We start from the raw sequence: 17,377 nt of genomic DNA on the forward strand, positions 1-17,377 counted from the left end.
TTTCCTAGTGAAGACAAAACCAAAGTACTCGTTTAACTGTTATGCCATTTCTTTGTTTCCCATTATAAATTCACCTGTAAGGGACCTACATTTGTCTTCACAAATCTTTTCCTTTTTACATATCTAATGAAGCCTTTAGTCAGTTTTTCCCGCAAACTTTCTTTCATGCTCTTTTTTCCCCTTCTTAACCCCTTTGTCCTTCTCTGTTGAGTTTTAAATTGCTCCCAGTCCTCTGGATTGCTGCTTCCTCTGGTCAATGTATATGCCTTTTCCTTGGATTTAACACTATCCTTGATTTCCCTCGATAGCCATGGTTGAGCCACCTTCTTCGTTTTATTTTTGCGCCAAACAGGGATGAATAATTTTTGGAGTTCATCCATGCGGTCTTTAAATCTTTGCCATTGCATCTGCACTGTCAACCCTTTAAGTATAATTTGCCAGCCTATCCTAGCCAATTCCCATCTCATACCTTCAAAGTCTCCTTTCTTTAATTTCAGGACCCAGTCTCTGAATTAACTGTGTCACTTTCCATCCTAATGCAGAATTCCACCATACTATGGTCACTGTTGCCCAAGGGGCTTTCCATAACAAGATTGCTAACTAATCCTTCCTCATTTAACAATACCCAGTCTAGGATGGCCTGTCCTCTAGGCCGAGTTGTATTCGGCTCTGTGGGACAGTGTGGGCCCGACCTGCTGGAAGTGTACATCGACATGCTTCTAGCCGGCAGCATGTCAGACTCCATGAGGAAGGGCAGCATCACGTTAATCTACAAGCAGAAGGGGGAGATGAAGGATATAAGGAATTGGAGACCCATCACATTGTTGAATATTGATTATAAGATCCAGTCTAAGGCCATCACCAACCTGGTCAAGTCTGCCCTGGGATGGGTGATCCACCCGTACCAAACCTGTGCTGTACCTGGCAGGAAAATCTCAGACAGCCTGGCGCTGCTGAGAGATACCATTGCCTACGTGCAGGACAGACGGGTGGATGCCGGCCTAGTCAGCTTAGACCAGGAGAAGGCCTTCGACAGGATATCGCACACGTACATGAGGGACGTGCTCTCCAAAATGGGCTTTGGTAAGGGAATCAGAAATTGGATCCAACTGCGTTACACCGATATCTGTAGTGCAGTCCAAATCAATAGGTGGGAATCAGACAGCTTCCCCGTCAGGTCTGGAGTCAGGCAGGATTGCCCTCTCTCCCCTGTCTTGTTTTGTTCATCTGTTGTATTGAACCTTTTGCGAGTCCATCAGGAAGGATGCGAGCATAAGAGAAGTGACATTGCCAGGCAGTGAGGGCACTCAGGTCAAAACCTCCCTGTACATGGACGATGTCGCCGTCTTCTGCTCGGATCCAAGGTCGGTCCGCAGATTGATCAGCATCTGCGACCAGTTTGAGTCAGCCACGGGACCCAGGGTGAACCACAGGAAGAGCGAGGCCATGCCTGTGGGAAGAAGCTGGAGCTGTGGAAGCAATGCTCCCTCTCCATAACGGGGTCATCAGGTGTGAGGTGCTCTCGGGGCGGCTGTACTTGGCGCAAGTGTGGCCTGTCCCTCCATCCTACGCCACATGGATCACCCAGGCCATCTTCCAGTTCACCTGGGGATCAAGGATGGACCGGGTGCGATGGGGCCACAATGCCCAAGTCGGCAGAAAAAAGGGGTAAAAGTGTGCCCAACGTCGTCCTCACCCTGATGGCCATCTTTGTGTGTGGCTGCATCAGGGTAGCGTAGAGCCAAGGCACGTGGGCACCAAGTGTCACTAACTGCTGAGGTTCTACCTGTACCCGGTGTTGCGAAGGATGGCCTGACGCAGATGCCACGCAATGCGCCAGTCAGCAGGACATTGCCGCCCCATCTGTAGTTCGTGGGAAGGTTCTTCCGGACCAACACCTTTGACCACAAGTCCATCGGGCAGTGGTCAGCATGGAACGTCCTGCAGGCTCTGCAGGGAAAGGACTCCATAGATCCAGTGGCGTGGTTCCCAGAGCAGACTGCCCAGCTTGTCTGGCAAAATGCCTCATCGCCAGAACTCACCAACAAAAGCACCATGACCTGGCTTGGCTGGCGGAGAGGGGAGCCCGCCCAGTCAGATCCTTCCTGCACCGTCGGAAGCTCATTACCAGCGCACGCTGCCCTCGGGATGGCTACTATGGAGAGGAGATGGTTGCCCACCTATTTGCAGAGTGTGGATTCGCAAAGAGAGTCTGGAGAGGTCTGCAAGGGTCCCTGTCACAGTTTATTCCGAACAGCTCCGTTCTCAGAGGACTCTGTGATTTACGGACTGTTCCCAGGGACGCATTCAGAGACTGACATCGAGTGCTGCTGGAAGGTCATCAACTCGGTGAAAGACGCTCTTTGGTCTGCCCGAGTGTTGTTCACAACCCAGCGGAGCGAGATGTCCATCGGGGAATGTTGCCGACTGGCCCGCTGCAGACTGCATTAGTACGTACTGAGGGACGCACTGAAGCTCAGTGCAGCCAACGCCAAGGCTCGGTGGGGGAGAACCACAGGCTAGGTTCCTTCCGCTGCTGAACATGGGGGGCAGGGTGTGGTGGAGACACCCCTCAAATTAAGGGAAGGGTTTCCACGCCAGTGGGCCACATGAGTGGAAAGGATGGGGGATAAATTTGTGAAATTTGAGCAATGGATGTAGACTGCATTGAATAATTGGTATAGCCTCCGAAAATGTTGGATGAATTTTTTTTTGCACGGTTCATGTATTGTACAATGTTAATTCCCAGGATGGCGGGACTGTCATATGCTGAGAGAATGGAGCAGCTGGGCTTGTACACTCTGGAGTTTAGAAGGATGACAGGGGATCTCATTGAAGCATATAAGATTGTTAAGGGCTTGGACACACTAGAGGCAGGAAACATGTTCCCGATGTTGGGGGAGTCCAGAACTAGGGGCCACAGTTTAAGAATAAGGGGTAAGCTGTGTAGGAAGGCGATGGAGAACTAAAGTGTTTAGCAACCAGGAGATCAGGTAGGTTCAGGCGACTGAGTGAAGGTGTTCAGCGAAACGATCGCCCGGTCTATGTTTGGTCTTGCCAATGTATAAGAGTCTACATCTTGAATAAAGGATACTGCAGATAAGGTTGGAGGTGGTGCAAGTAAACCTCTGCCGAACCTAAAAGGATTTGTGTGCTTTCTAAAGTACATTTCACATTCTGTTGCAGTTGTTTGCACAATTGTGGCAAAGAATACAGTGTTAAGGGCCTGTCCCACCAGCATGCAATTGCATGCGTCTAACGCGACCAAACGTGGTCGCTTGTGGCGTACGGCCGCGCGGGGCCAGTCCCACTCGATCGGCGGAGGCATATGGAGTTGTGCGGTGCTGATCCCGACATCGCACGGGGATCCGAAAATCCTGCACTGTCCAAAAATTCCGCGCGGCAACAGCCTGTCGGCCCGCAGGCCCATTGAAGACGTACGCTGCGCCCTGACGGCGTACGCCTAGCGCATGCCGCTGCGCGATGACGTCACCGCCCGGCATGCCATTGCGTGATGACGTCACCGCCCGACGCCATGCGACGTCCAAAATCAGTAGGCCCGCCTCCTGCCCAGCTGATTGGTAAGTATGACGCAAACTTAGCGCAAACTTACCGGGTACTTAGCGTGTACTTACCGCGTACTTACAGGGCTCTCGCTTAACTTTTTTTCCCTGCTGCCAGCTGGGCAACCTTGGCAGCTTTTTAGGTTGCCAAATGACAGTTTAGGAGGTCATTTAAGATGGCTTGCATGACGATAATGTGCTCAGACGAAGTGCGTAGTTACCAGTCGGAATTATACTCAATGAAGCATTCACATATTATTTCTGCTTCAAATAATGTCACAAACTAAACATATTCACCAATCAAGACATGATATATCCCACAATGACATGCAGCAAAATTATAAGACAGTATCTCAACTCTTTCTACACATTGCAATTAATGCAATTTCTATTAGTTCTTTCCACTTCCAAACTAAAATGTGGTTGGATTATTCAGTGTATGCTCAACCTGTGTCAATAAATCCTGGACCATGGTAACATATATGCGTATGTATAGTTGTGAATGTTGCTCATTAAATAACCACAGTACTGATACTCCATATTAAGAGCATTGATTTGCCGTTAAAATGAATTCTGTAATAATGTGTCAATGGCAGCAGTGACAATCGAACACTGCGGTTTTAATGTTTCACGTGTTCACAATTTAATTAATCAATCTTTATGGATTAAAACAAATAATAACATTGGGAATTAAAACACGTTTGATTGCATTCCGTTATCAAACAGTCAATGTTCGCTCTGAAGACATTTCCAGCACAATTGGGTCAGGGAGGGGGGTGTGTGTGAATCAGTGCGGGGTGGATAGATGGCGGGGGGGGGGGGGGTTAGAATTCAGTCGGTGCAGAATGGATGGATTGAGGCAGGTGAATTAGTACGTGCTGGTTGGAGTAGATAAAATTGTGAGGGGAGAGCACAGGGGATGTCAGTGATGCTGAATGGGGGGGTTCAGTACGGGATGGATGGGGGTAGACAAAAGTGCTGGAGAAACTCAGCGGGTGAGGCAGCATCTATGGAGCGAAGGAAATAGGCAACGTTTCGGGTCGAGACCCTTCTTCAGACTGTTCCCCCCCATTTTTCTTGAATGGGAGGATCAGTACAGGATGGATGGGGGGGGGGGAGATCAGTGCAGGATGAATGGGGGGGGAGGTCAGTACAGTGTGGATCGGAGGGCCTGTGCAGGATGAATGGGGGGAAGGTGCAGGGTAAATGGAGGGTGGGTCAGTACGGGATGAATGCATGGATTAGTACAGGATGGATGGGGGATCAGTACAGGATGGATGGAGGAGAAGTGCAGGATGGTTGGGAAAGGTGTAAGTACTGGGTGAATTGGGGGACCAGTGTAGGATGGATGGGGGGAGGGGGGGGGGGCGTGGCAGGAGAATCAATGCGAGGTGGATAGGGTGATCAGCGCAGGATGAATAGATTGGGGGAGGGGGGGTGATGTGGAGGGGAGCACAGGGGATGTCAGTGAGGACTTGAATAGAGGCAGGAATGAGGATCAGTGCAGGATGGAGAGGAGGGGTCCTATGATAAGGGGGGGGGGGAGGGGGCGGACAAGAGAGAGAGAGAGGGAGAAGGGGGGTGAGGTATGGAGGAAGGAAGGTCAGCGTTCCTCGGACAACATCGCCCCGCTGCCTTGGCCGTTGGGAACTCCTCGCCACCGCCTCCCTCCTCCGCCAGCCAACAGCAAGGTGTGGGGCCAAGCGGTGCAGCTCAAACATCCCTTAGCTATAGTATCTTTGGTGCAGCTGCTTCAGAAGGGTCGGAGCGAATGACGGGTCCCACACAGTGGCAGCTGCGGCCGTAACAGCGGCTCCATCACCACCTCCTCCCGCACCCTGCCCGCCCTGATAAGGACCGCTGCTTGCAAATCCGCTAACGCCGCTTTCAAAACAAACCCTCCCGCACGCCGAGGCCTCCCCCTCCCTCCCTCCTCCCGGCCTCGGCGTGCGGGAGGGTTTGTTTTGAAAGCGCCGTTAACGGGTTTGCAAGCAGCAGCCGCTATCATGGCGGGCGGGGTGTGGGAGGAGGAGGAGATGGAGCCGCTGTTGTGGCCGCTGCTGCCGCTGTTCGGGGCCCGTCATTCGCTCCGACCCTTCCTCACCCCGTACCTAGTATCTTTCCCACGTAATACAGCCGTCACCGCCGACACAAAACGTCGCGTTCCTTTTCTCCAGAGATGCTGCCTGACCCGCGGAGTTACTCCAGTTTTTTGTGTCTATCTTCGGTACAAACCAGTATCTGGTTGCCAAGCCGAGCAAAATGACTCGGTGTTTAGGTTGCCCGGCGGCGCTTTGAGTGGTCAGTGGCACCCGGGCAATCGCTAATTTCGAGCCCTGACTTAGCGCGAACTCAGCTTCCGTTTGGTCGCGCTGGTGGGACAGGGCCTTTAGCACATGCTCTGCATTTTAATTTCACATTAGCATAACATTGATACTCTGAGTGCATTGATACTGTTGCAGGGCCATACAGGCAATAAGATGAACTTGATTGATTTCAAGCATATTGTTTAGGTTTGGAGGGTGAAGGGCCTGTCCCCATGCTGAACATTTTTATATCTGATGTGTAACTAAACACCCACTGAAGGCATATAATAGCAGTAATAAGAAAAATATGGCAAATAGATGTGCCGGAATACTATTCTGCTTGACCTTGCTGCAAATCTCAATAAGCTCAAGTTTTGCCTATTGCAACTGTTCTTGTCCTGAAGGGAATAGATCACACTGAGCAGCATTGGCTAACAGACTATTGTCTTCCCTAGTTTGAATTAATAACTGCTACTCACATAATCAAATGCCTTGATGGCATTGGTTAAAGCAATATATTATGCTCCTCTTTATTCAGAGCATTTCTCTCACAACTCCCAAGCTGAGAAATCCATTATGAATCTCACGGTTCCAAACCTGCACTGGGAATTTGGCAAACCACGTTCAACTAATGCTTTCTCCAATCCACTCTCAAGTGTAACACAGTCAACTACTATTTCTGCCATATTTAAAAGGGAAATGTCTCAGTATTTGTTACAATCACTCCCTTGTTCCTGCTCAATTTTCACCTTTTTGTTTACAGTTTCATTGAAGGGTATTTGTTGTTTTTCTTGTCTCCTTTTTTAGGCGAATCTTAAGAAGTTTATGGAGTACATCCAGTATCATCACGTAGAGAAAGTTGGTAAACTGTTAGAGAAAGGATTGGATCCGAATTTCCATGATCCTGACAGTGGAGGTGAGGCAATTCTATTATTCTTATATTGAGACAAGTGCCAAACATTTCTGCATTTACTTATCAAAAAAGAGCAATTGTAATTCCAGTCTGAACAGTTTGAGTGACATTTCATATCCACGCTCAAATAACAGACTTCCAGGAATTAAAGATTTATACAACATTAAACAAAAGGTTTGTTATTTCCTTTATTTTACTTCAGTCTCCAATAATTTTCTCCTTTTTTTCTGCGTCTCTGTCAATATTCTTTTTCAAAATTTTGTTCCTTTCTTTCAATTATTTCCTGTCTCTTCTTTTAGAAGCAGCTCACCTGGCTCCTTGGTATTGATTTATCATTGTCTTGTGTAGTGAAATACAACAGAAAAACTTTGGTTAGTGTGCCTTGGAGGCTAATCATGCCCTGCAGCAGTACATCAGGTAGTGCAAAAGAGAAAATTAATACATAATATAGTGTTGTAGTTATAGACAAAGTGCAGGTGAAAATAATGCTTGGTCCACAACGAGGTCGATTGGAAGATTGGGAATTCATCCCAAGCATATGAGAGGTCAGTTCAAGAGTCTGATAACAGCAAGGAAGAAGCTGTTCTTGAATCTGGTGGTATGTGCTTCTAAGATTATTTACCTTCTGACCACGGGGAAAGGGGAGCAGAGTGTATGGCCGGATGTGGTACTTGAATATATTGGTTGCCATCCTGAAGCAATGTGAATTATAGATGGAGTTAATGGGGGAGGTTGGGCAGAGGCAGGCTGATTTGTATGATGGAATGGGCTGTGTTCACAACTCTCTGCAATTTCTTACGGTCTTGGGCAGACCAGTTGCCATATCAAGCTGTGATGGGTGCTTTACGTGATGCATCCGTAGAAATTGGTAACAGTCATTGGAAAAATGTTGAATGTCCGTAGCCTTCTGAGGAAGTAGAGGCAGTGGTGTGTTTTCTTGGCCAGAACATCAATGTGGTTGGACCAGGACACATTGTTGGTGATATTTACATGTAGGAACTTATATATCATACTAGACTAAGTGGGACCTGTTGGATCCCAGCATCACACAGGAGGGCTGGTCCCCCAACACAATATTCCACCTCTCCACCAATTCCAATATTGGTGGCCAGTGTGGGGGGAACACTAGTATGGGTGTTGTGGGCTAAAGGGACTGGTTTCCAGAAGGCTAGTATGGACATTGTGGGCCGAATGGATTCTTGGGCTGGCGGCTCAGTCACTCAAGCCTGTTGTGCTGGCAGCTCACTCACTCACGGCTGGTGGGCTGACAGTTGACTCACGGCTATTCCTTGAAATTCCATTTCAAGCAGGGTGCAAGGCCACCAAATTCAAGTGCAGTTTCTTACCACATCAAGCATGGTGCAAGGTCACCAAATTCAAGTGCAGTTTCATAAAACTTCTAGCAGGGAGCAAGGCCACCAAATTCAAGTGCAGTTTCATACCATTTCAAGCAGGGTGCAAGGCCACTAAAGACAGTGAGTCGTGACCTCTCCCTCCTCCATCTTGCAGAGACTGAGCCACGCCCACACTTCTGGGTTTTATAGTTCCTCCCGCCTCCCACCAGAAGGGGAGTGGCCTTCATGGAGTGATTGACAGGAGGGAGAATCTCAACATTTCTTAAACACTAATAACTCTTTTATTTTTCACCGATGGGAAAATTCCTTGGCACCTAGTGAGCGGAGGGGGACTCTGAGTAAGATGGCCAAAAATCACAGCCGTACGTGGCAGTATTTTTTCTAAAATCAATATAAAGGGCAAACAGGAAGTGGTCAAGATTAGACTTTTAATTATATAGAAGGCAAGGCAACTTGAATTAGGCAAGGCAACTTTAATTGGGCAAGGCAACTTTAATGAGGCAAGGCAACTTTAATGAGGCAAGGCAACTTTAATTAGGCAAGGCAACTTTAATTAGGCAAGGCAACTTTAATTAGGCAAGGCAACTTTAATTAGGCAAGGCAACTTTAATTAGGCAAGGCAACTTTAATTAGGCAAGGCAACTTTAATTAAGCAAGGCAACTTTAATTAGGCAACACAGCTTTAGCAAACTATTTCCAAACTATAGTTTCAAACCACATTAAGGACATTGAAAGGTCAGTAAAACCACTCACAGTTTAGTAGACATGTGTTCAGTATTATTCACAGCTCAGGCTGAGAGACGTGATCCTCCCGCTCCCCCATCTTGCAGAGATTGACTGAGGCACTCAGCACCTCCGGGTGTTATAGTCCCTCTGGAAGGGAGCTTTTAGTAATATAGATAACTGCCATTTTGGAGTAGAATCTCAATTATTTTGTAATGGTTATGTCGTAACAAAAGCACATCAGTTTTATATTCCGCATGTGACATATTTAGGATTGTCATTTGCAATTCATAAAATATATAATCTTCAGAGGATGCTTGAAATATTGTGCAAAGCCTCAAAAGAAAAAATGAAACAAAAAAGGCAAACAGGCCATGAATGACCACCATGTACACTGTACCCACCCAACATACTCATTTCATAGCTTTCCATAATCCATGTATACTCTGCACTTAATATATTGTTTCTAAAAGTAAACTTGTAGCACAGTACCAAATTATGGAAATTGTGAGCAGTTTTGGACCCCATATCTGGATGTGTAGGCAATGAGAGGGTCCAGAGGAGGTGAAGAGAATGATCCCGGGGATACTTGTGTCAATGTTTAAGGAGTGTTTGTTGTCTCTGGACCTGTACTCATTGCAGTTTAAGAGGATGAGTGGGGGATCTCACTGTAACCTAGATAGTTGAAAATGAAGGGGAGGAGAGGGAAGGGGAGGGGAGTGGAGAGAGGGGAGAGGCTAAGGAAGATGAGAGACCAAGGTATCAAAGGGCAGATGCTAGCATAGATAGCAGGTTGGCTGGATGGCAGAAGACAATAAAGGGGGCTTTTTCTGGTTGGCTGCACATGACTAGCGGAGTTCCGCAGGGGTCGGGCTGAGGCCGATACTCTTCACTTTGTATAATAATGGTTTGGACGAGGGGATTGAAGTCTTTGTGGCCAACTTTGCAAATTATATGAAAAAAGGTGGAAGGGCAGGTAGTGTAGAGAAAGCAAAGACTCTGCAGAAGGACAGGTTGAGAGAGTGGGCAGAGAAGTGACAGATTAAATATAGTGTATCAAAGTGTGGAGTCATGCATTTTGGTAGGAGGAATAAAGGCATAGACTATTTTCTAAATGGGGAGAGAAATCAGAATTCGGAGGTGCGAAGGGACTTGGGAGTGCTGGTGCAGGATTCCCCAAAAAGTTAATCTGCAAGTCGAATCGATAGTAAAAAAAGGAAACTCAATGCTAACATTTTTTCAAGAGGGCTTGTAAAACAGGGATGTAATACTGAGGCTCTATAAGGCGCTGGTAAGGCTGCATTTGGAATATTGTGAGCAATTTGGGGCACCATATCAGAGGTAGGTTATGCTGGCTTAGGAGAGGGTCCTGAGGAGGTTTACAAGAATGATCCCCGGAATGAGTAGGTTAACCTAAGAAGAGTATTTGTCAGCACTGGGCCTGTGCTCACTGGAGTTTAGAAGAAAGAGGAGTAACCTCATTGAAACATACAAAATAGTGAATGGCTTGGATAGAGTGGATGTCGAGAGGATGTTTCCACTAGTGGAGAGTCTGGGACCAGATGTCATAGCCTCAGAATTAAAGGACGTTCTATTAGGAAAGAGAAGAAGAGACGTTTCTTCAATGGTGTACCTGTGGAGTTCTTTGCCACAGAAGGCTGTAGAGCTAAGTCAGTGGATATTTTTAAGGCAGAGATGGATAGATATTTGATTAGTGCATGTGTCAGAGGTTATGGGGAGAAGGCAGGAGAATGAGGTTAGGAGGGAGGGATACAGTGCACTCCATAATGTTTTGGACAAAGACCCATCATTTATTTATTTGCCTCTGTACTCCACCATTTGAGATTGTAATAGAAAAAAAATCACATGTGGTTAAAGTGCACATTGTCAGGTTTTATTAAAGGCCATTTTTTTCATTTTTGGTTTCACCATGTAGAAATTACAACTGCATTTACCCATTTCAGGGCACCATAATGTTCGGGACACATGGCTTCACAAGCGTTTGTAATTGCTCAGGTGTGTTTAATTGCCTCCTTAATGCAGGTATAAGAGAGCTCTCAGCACCTAGTCTTTCTTCCAGTCTTTCCATCACCTTTGGAAACTTTTATTGCTGTTTATCAACATGAGGACCAAAGTTGTGCCAATGAAAGTCAAAGAAGTCATTATGAGACTGAGAAACAAGAATAAAACTGTTAGAGACATCAGCCAAACCTTAGTCTTACCAGGCGTGAGTTGAGGTGGAGAGGCTGGGGGGGGGGGGGGGGCGTCATTAATCTGTCTGGAGTGACATGGCTCTTGGGTTAGGCTGGGATCATTCTCTGCGGGATGATCTTAGTGCGGGAGACAAGTGTAGGAGAGGTGTGCTGACTGTGTGGGCAGACACTTTGGAAGTGATTGCCCACCAGCCTCAAAAGCCGCTGTGTCTCCCTGTCCCTGGGATAGCAGGGGGCGATCAAACAGCACAATACCCCCCTCCCCCTCCACGCCAACACGAAGGGCAAAGATCCCAAGGCTTTAGCGTCAGAAACAGCGGGCAGGCGACAATCACCTGCCATAACGCGAGAGAGATCATGCACTGTTGCACGTCAGTGTTTCTGTCTTTCTCCACTCATTGTTGGCCCTATCTGTCACCACCCCCACCTACACCCCTCTGCTTCCAGGCCATGTGTGTGACCCCTTCCCTCCCCTCTCCAGCTCCCCGCCCATTGCACCGGGGTGGGGGCTTTGCACTGTCTTCACGTCGGTGATGCCAGCAGGTCAGTGCCAGTCGCCCCGGGGCAGTCGCTCCCTTCAGTTTCCCAGGGGGTCGGGACGGGACTGGAGTTGGGAGGGAAAGGTGGGGGGGGGGGGGGGGATGGGTGGGTTAGGTGAGCAGGAGAGTGGGGTTGTTTGCAGTTGCAGAGGGTGGGGGCAAGGGCGGTACAGTTCCCAGTCTCAGCTCCTGTCCAGGGGGGTGGCCGGAGACATCAGGACCAACGGGACACCGACCTCCAGGCCCACCAGGCCCACTGCAAGCACGGAGAACCCAGAGACCCACAGCCAGCAGCAACTCCAGCCCAGCCCCGCTCTAACTCCAGAGGAACCCGCTCCCCGATGGGCCGCTACGGCGACAAGTGGCAGTTCGCCCACAGCCCAAGCTGCGCCCCCTCATCCGCCACCCCAAGAACAAGACGGTGTGCCCACTGATTCCCATCCCCCAGAGTGGCCCCGGACTGTAAAGAGTGGCTGTAAAATCTGACAATGTGCACTTCATTTCAGGGCACCTTAATGTTTGCGACACAGCAATGTCATGTAAATGAAAGTAGTAGTTTTTAGTATTTTGTTGCATATCCTTTGCATGCAATGACTGTTTGAAGCCTGCGATTCATGGACATCACCGGTTGCAGGGTGTGTACTCTGGTGATGCTCTGCCAGGCCTGTGTTACAGCTGTAGCGACCTGGACGAGGTCAGGAAAAGGCCAGACGTCAGGCAGGTTCAAACAGTAGTCTTTAATCACACAGCGAGAGCACACACAACCGAGGGTCCTCTGGAAGCCCCGTGGCAGACCAACGCCTCTGTCCCTCAATCGGCGAGGGGGATGATCCAAGGAGTGGCCTACCCCCCAGGGACCGCCACACAACCATCATTAGCTTATGCTTATTTTGGGGGTTAGTCCCCTTCAGTTTTCTCTTCAGCATATACAAGTCATGCTCAATTGGGTTCAGATCGGGTGAATGACGGCCACTCAAGAATTGACCATTTTTTAAGCTTTGAAAAACTCCTTTGCTGTTTTAGCAGTATGTTTGGGATCATTGTCTTGCTGTAGAATGAACCGCCGGCCAATGAGTTTTGAGATTTGTTTGAACTTGAGCAGATAGGTTATGTCTATACACTTCAGAATTCATTATGCTACTACCATCAGAAGTTGTATCGCAACAATCTAATGTGCACATCCGACCACATTCAAAGATTTCATCTCCCATCTCCCCGCAGTGTGTAGACATGGCAGTAAATTCAATTAAAGCATATCAAACCTGTGTGTTTCAAACAAATCATAAGTATAACTGCTCTGACACTGGATGGTGCGCATTTTCCCTTTGTAGGTCACATCAGTAGATGCGGCCACGTTGAATTCTATCTTTAAAACAAAGCCACAGGATGGAGAGGTCTTCTTTAACACTGTTGCTTATTAAAACATAACACTGTTGCTTATTAAAACAAACCTTCAATCAGGATTGGCTCAAGAGTAACTCGGGAGACGAACTTGGAACATCGCAGAAATGACAAGTAAACGGCAAACTTGTCATACCCGTGGGAACTCAGTTAAACTCTTGATCATACACTTGCAATCTTGTACACAAGCACGAGTCTTTCACTTGGGGTACTTCTTGTGTCAACTCGCAATGTGAGACCCGGCTTTTACATAAAGGACTTGCATTGTTCTTTGTGATGTTAATTTCTAGAGGGTTGGTAGAGCTGGAGTCATCCAACCTAGTGAAGAATAATCCATCACACTTTTGATATGTGCCTTATAGGTGGTGGAAATGTTTGTGCTGTTAAGAAGGTAGACGCAAAAAGCTGGAATAACTCTGCGGGAATAGGAGACCCTTCATCAGGGAATATCATTCTTTGGAGAAAAGGTTGGCTTCAACCTGCTCTGGTCACCACAACATTTATGTTACCAGTCTAGTTCAGTTTCTGTTAATGTTATTCCCTGGGATGTTAATGCAGATGCCAACTATTTCAGTATCTTGAGATTTACAAATGGAATTTTATTTAGATATCAACAAACAGCCTAATTTCTCAGTTTATTTGTGTGCCACAATGCTGAGAACTATATTCTGCATTCTGCATCAGAGTGCTCTACCTATTGCATCTGAGTTTGACTTTATTATATTTATGCACAGTAGTATCTGATTTGATTTGACTCCCATGATTTTGTTAGGTGACATGGTTCCAGGACTCCTACACAATCATGTTGAAACTGGCTGGATTACTGTAACGCACTCTACTCTGGAGTCGCACGAGCTTCATTGGCTCGTCTCCAGCTTGTTCAAAATGCTGCCGCTCGCCTTTTGACTGGAACTCGAAAGAGGGAGCACATTACGCCAATTTTGGCCTCCCTACACTGGCTCCCAGTGCACTTTCGAGTTCATTTCAAAATTCTTTTATTTGTTTTTAAATCGTTGAATGGGCTCGCCCCGCCTTACCTCTCTGAGCTGCTCCACCTATATGCTCCTGCCCGGTGCCTCAGGTCAGCTGATCAGCTGCTCCTTGAGGTACCAAGGTCTAAGCGGAAGCTCAGAGGGGATAGAGCCTTTTCTGTTGTTGCTCCGGCACTCTGGAACACCTTGCCGCTGCACATCAGACAGGCCCCCTCACTGTACATCTTCAAATCCTCCCTAAAAACACATTTTTATTCTTTGGCTTTCGACACTGGCTGAGGCATTGCTCCTGTTTTTAGTGCTTTTAATGTCTTTTAATTTTTAGTGTGTTTTTATAGTCCTTCGTTTTACGGTTTTTAATGGTCTTTAATTGTTTGTAATAGCTTTTTGTTCATGAGTTCTCATGTACAGCACTTTGTGGCAACTGTAGTTGTTTAAAGTGCTTTATAAATAAAGTAATAAAAAAACAATGGCAGTTTTTTTCCGAGTCAGGATGGTGTGTGACCTGGAAGAGAATCTGCATGTACATGACCTTCTAATCCTTTTTGGTGGTAAAGGTTATTGGTTTGGGACGTGCTCTATTCAAGAAGGGCTACAGGGAAAATGCTGGGAACTGTAGGCCAGTGAGCTTAACATTTGCAGTCGGAAAGTTACTAAAGACTATTCTGAGGGATAAGATATACAGGCTTTTAGATGGACAAGGGCTGATTAGGGATAGTCAGCACGGTTTTGTACGTGGGTGTCTCACAAATCTGATTGAGTTTTTTGAAAACATGACCAAAAACACCGCTGAGGGCAGAGCTGTGGATGTATATATATGGTCTTCAGCAAAGTATTCGACAACGTTCAGCATGGTAGGCTCCTCTGGAAGGTTAAATCACATGGGATCCACGGAGAGATAGCTGAATGGATAGGAAATTGGCTTCATAGAAGGAAGCAGCGGGTGATGGTGGAAGGTAGCTTCTTGGACTGGAGGCCTGTGACAAGTGGTGTGCCTCAGGGTTCAGTGCTGGGCCCGTTACTGTTTGTCATCTATATCAATGATTTGGATGAGAACATACATGGCAAGATTAGCAAGTTTCCTGATGATACAAAAGTGGATGGTTTTGCAAATAGTGAAGATGGTTGTGAAATATTGCAGCAGGATCGTTATTGATCGGCCAGGTTGGCTGAGGAATGGTTGACGGAATTTTATACAGAGAAATGTGAGATGTTAATTTTGATGTCAAACATATGCAGGACCTACACAGTGAATGGGACTCTGGGGAGTGTAGTAGAGCAGAGGGATCTAGAAGTGCAGGTGCATGGTCAGAATATTGAATATGGAAGTTGGCAGATCATGTTGCAGTTGTATAAGACGTTGGTGAGGCCGCATTTAGTGTATTGTGTTCGGTTCTGGGCACCATGTTATAGGAGTGATGTTGTCAAGCTGGAAAGGATACAATGAAGATTTACGAGTATGTTGCCAGGACTATAGGGTCTATGCTATAGGGAGAGGTTGAATCTGCTGGGACCCTATTCCTTGGAGCGCAGGAGGATGAGGGGTGATTTTGTAGAAACATAGAAACATAGAAACATAGAAATTAGGTGCAGGAGTAGGCCATTCGGCCCTTCGAGCCTGCACCGCCATTCAATATGATCATGGCTGATCATCCAACTCAGTATCCCGTACCTGCCTTCTCTCCATACCCTCTGATCCCCTTAGCCACAAGGGCCACATCTAACTCCCTCTTAAATATAGCCAATGAACTGGCCTCGACTACCCTCTGTGGCAGGGAGTTCCAGAGATTCACCACTCTCTGTGTGAAAAAAGTTCTTCTCATCTCGGTTTTAAAGGATTTCCCCCTTACCCTTAAGCTGTGACCCCTTGTTCTGGACTTCCCCAACATTGGGAGCAATCTTCCTGCATCTAGCCTGTCCAACCCCTTAAGAATTTTGTAAGTTTCTATAAGATCCCCTCTCAATCTCCTAAATTCTAGAGAGTATAAACCAAGTCTATCCAGTCTTTCTTCATAAGACAGTCCTGACATCCCAGGAATCAGTCTGGTGAACCTTCTCTGCACTCCCTCTATGGCAATAATGTGCTTCCTCAGATTTGGAGACCAAAACTGTACGCAATACTCCAGGTGTGGTCTCACCAAGACCCTGTACAACTGCAGTAGAACCTCCCTGCTCCTATACTCAAATCGTTTTGCTATGAAAGCTAACATACCATTCGCTTTCTTCACTGCCTGCTGCACCTGCATGCCCACTTTCAATGACTGGTGTACCATGACACCCAGGTCTCGCTGCATCTCCCCTTTTCCTAGTCGGCCACCATTTAGATAATAGTCTGCTTTCCTGTTTTTGCCACCAAAATGGATAACCTCACATTTATCCACATTATACTGCATCTGCCAAACATTTGCCCACTCACCCAGCCTATCCAAGTCACCTTGCAGTCTCCTAGCATCCTCCTCACAGCTAACACTGCCCCCCAGCTTAGTGTCATCCGCAAACTTGGAGATATTGCCTTCAATTCCCTCATCCAGATCATTAATATATATTGTAAATAGCTGGGGTCCCAGCACTGAGCCTTGCGGTACCCCACTAGTCACTGCCTGCCATTGTGAAAAGGACCCGTTTACTCCTACTCTTTGCTTCCTGTTTGCCAGCCAGTTCTCTATCCACATCAATACTGAACCCCCAATGCCGTGTGCTTTAAGTTTGTAAACTAATCTCTTATGTGGGACCTTGTCGAAAGCCTTCTGGAAGTCCAGATACACCACATCCATTGGTTCTCCCCTATCCACGCTACTAGTTACATCCTCGAAAAATTCTATAAGAATCGTCAGACATGATTTACCTTTTGTAAATCCATGCTGACTTTGTCCAATGATTTCACCACTTTCCAAATGTGCTGCTATCCCATCTTTAATAACTGACTCTAGCAGTTTCCCCACTACCGATGTTAGACTAACTGGTCTGTAATTCCCTGTTTTCTCTCTCCCTCCCTTCTTAAAAAGTGGGGTTACGTTTGCTACCCGCCAATCCTCAGGAACTACTCCAGAATCTAAAGAGTTTTGAAAGATTATTACTAATGCATCCACTATTTCTGGAGCTACTTCCTTAAGTACTCTGGGATGCAGCCTATCTGGCCCTGGGGATTTATCGGCCTTTAATCCATTTAATTCACCCAACACCACTTCCCGGCTAACCTGGATTTCACTCAATTCCTCCAACTCCTTTGACCCGCGATCCCCTGCTATTTCCGGCAGATTATTTATGTCTTCCTTAGTGAAGACGGAACCAAAGTAGTTATTCAATTGGTACGCCATATCCTTGTTCCCCATGATCAACTCACCTGTTTCTGACTGCAAGGGACCTACATTT

At 47.0% G+C, this 17,377-nt stretch overlaps 1 protein-coding gene across 10 annotated transcripts in view; it reads left to right on the forward strand.

Moving 5' to 3' along the window:
* The window catches only part of shank3 (SH3 and multiple ankyrin repeat domains 3), a 541,235-nt gene that overhangs the window by 173,710 nt on the left and 350,148 nt on the right, over positions 1-17,377 (forward strand). For all 10 annotated transcript variants that reach the window (XR_004415240.1, XR_004415241.1, XM_033039988.1 and 7 more), the window contains exon 5: positions 6,677-6,785. Coding sequence is in view for 8 of the 10 variants with exons in the window: in XM_033039988.1 (XP_032895879.1) it covers positions 6,677-6,785 (109 nt within the window). In the remaining 2 variants the exon portion in view is untranslated. The remainder of the gene's footprint in view (positions 1-6,676; positions 6,786-17,377) is intronic.

This window comes from Amblyraja radiata, chromosome 21, assembly GCF_010909765.2.
Source record: "Amblyraja radiata isolate CabotCenter1 chromosome 21, sAmbRad1.1.pri, whole genome shotgun sequence".
Taxonomy (NCBI): Eukaryota; Metazoa; Chordata; class Chondrichthyes; order Rajiformes; family Rajidae; genus Amblyraja; species Amblyraja radiata.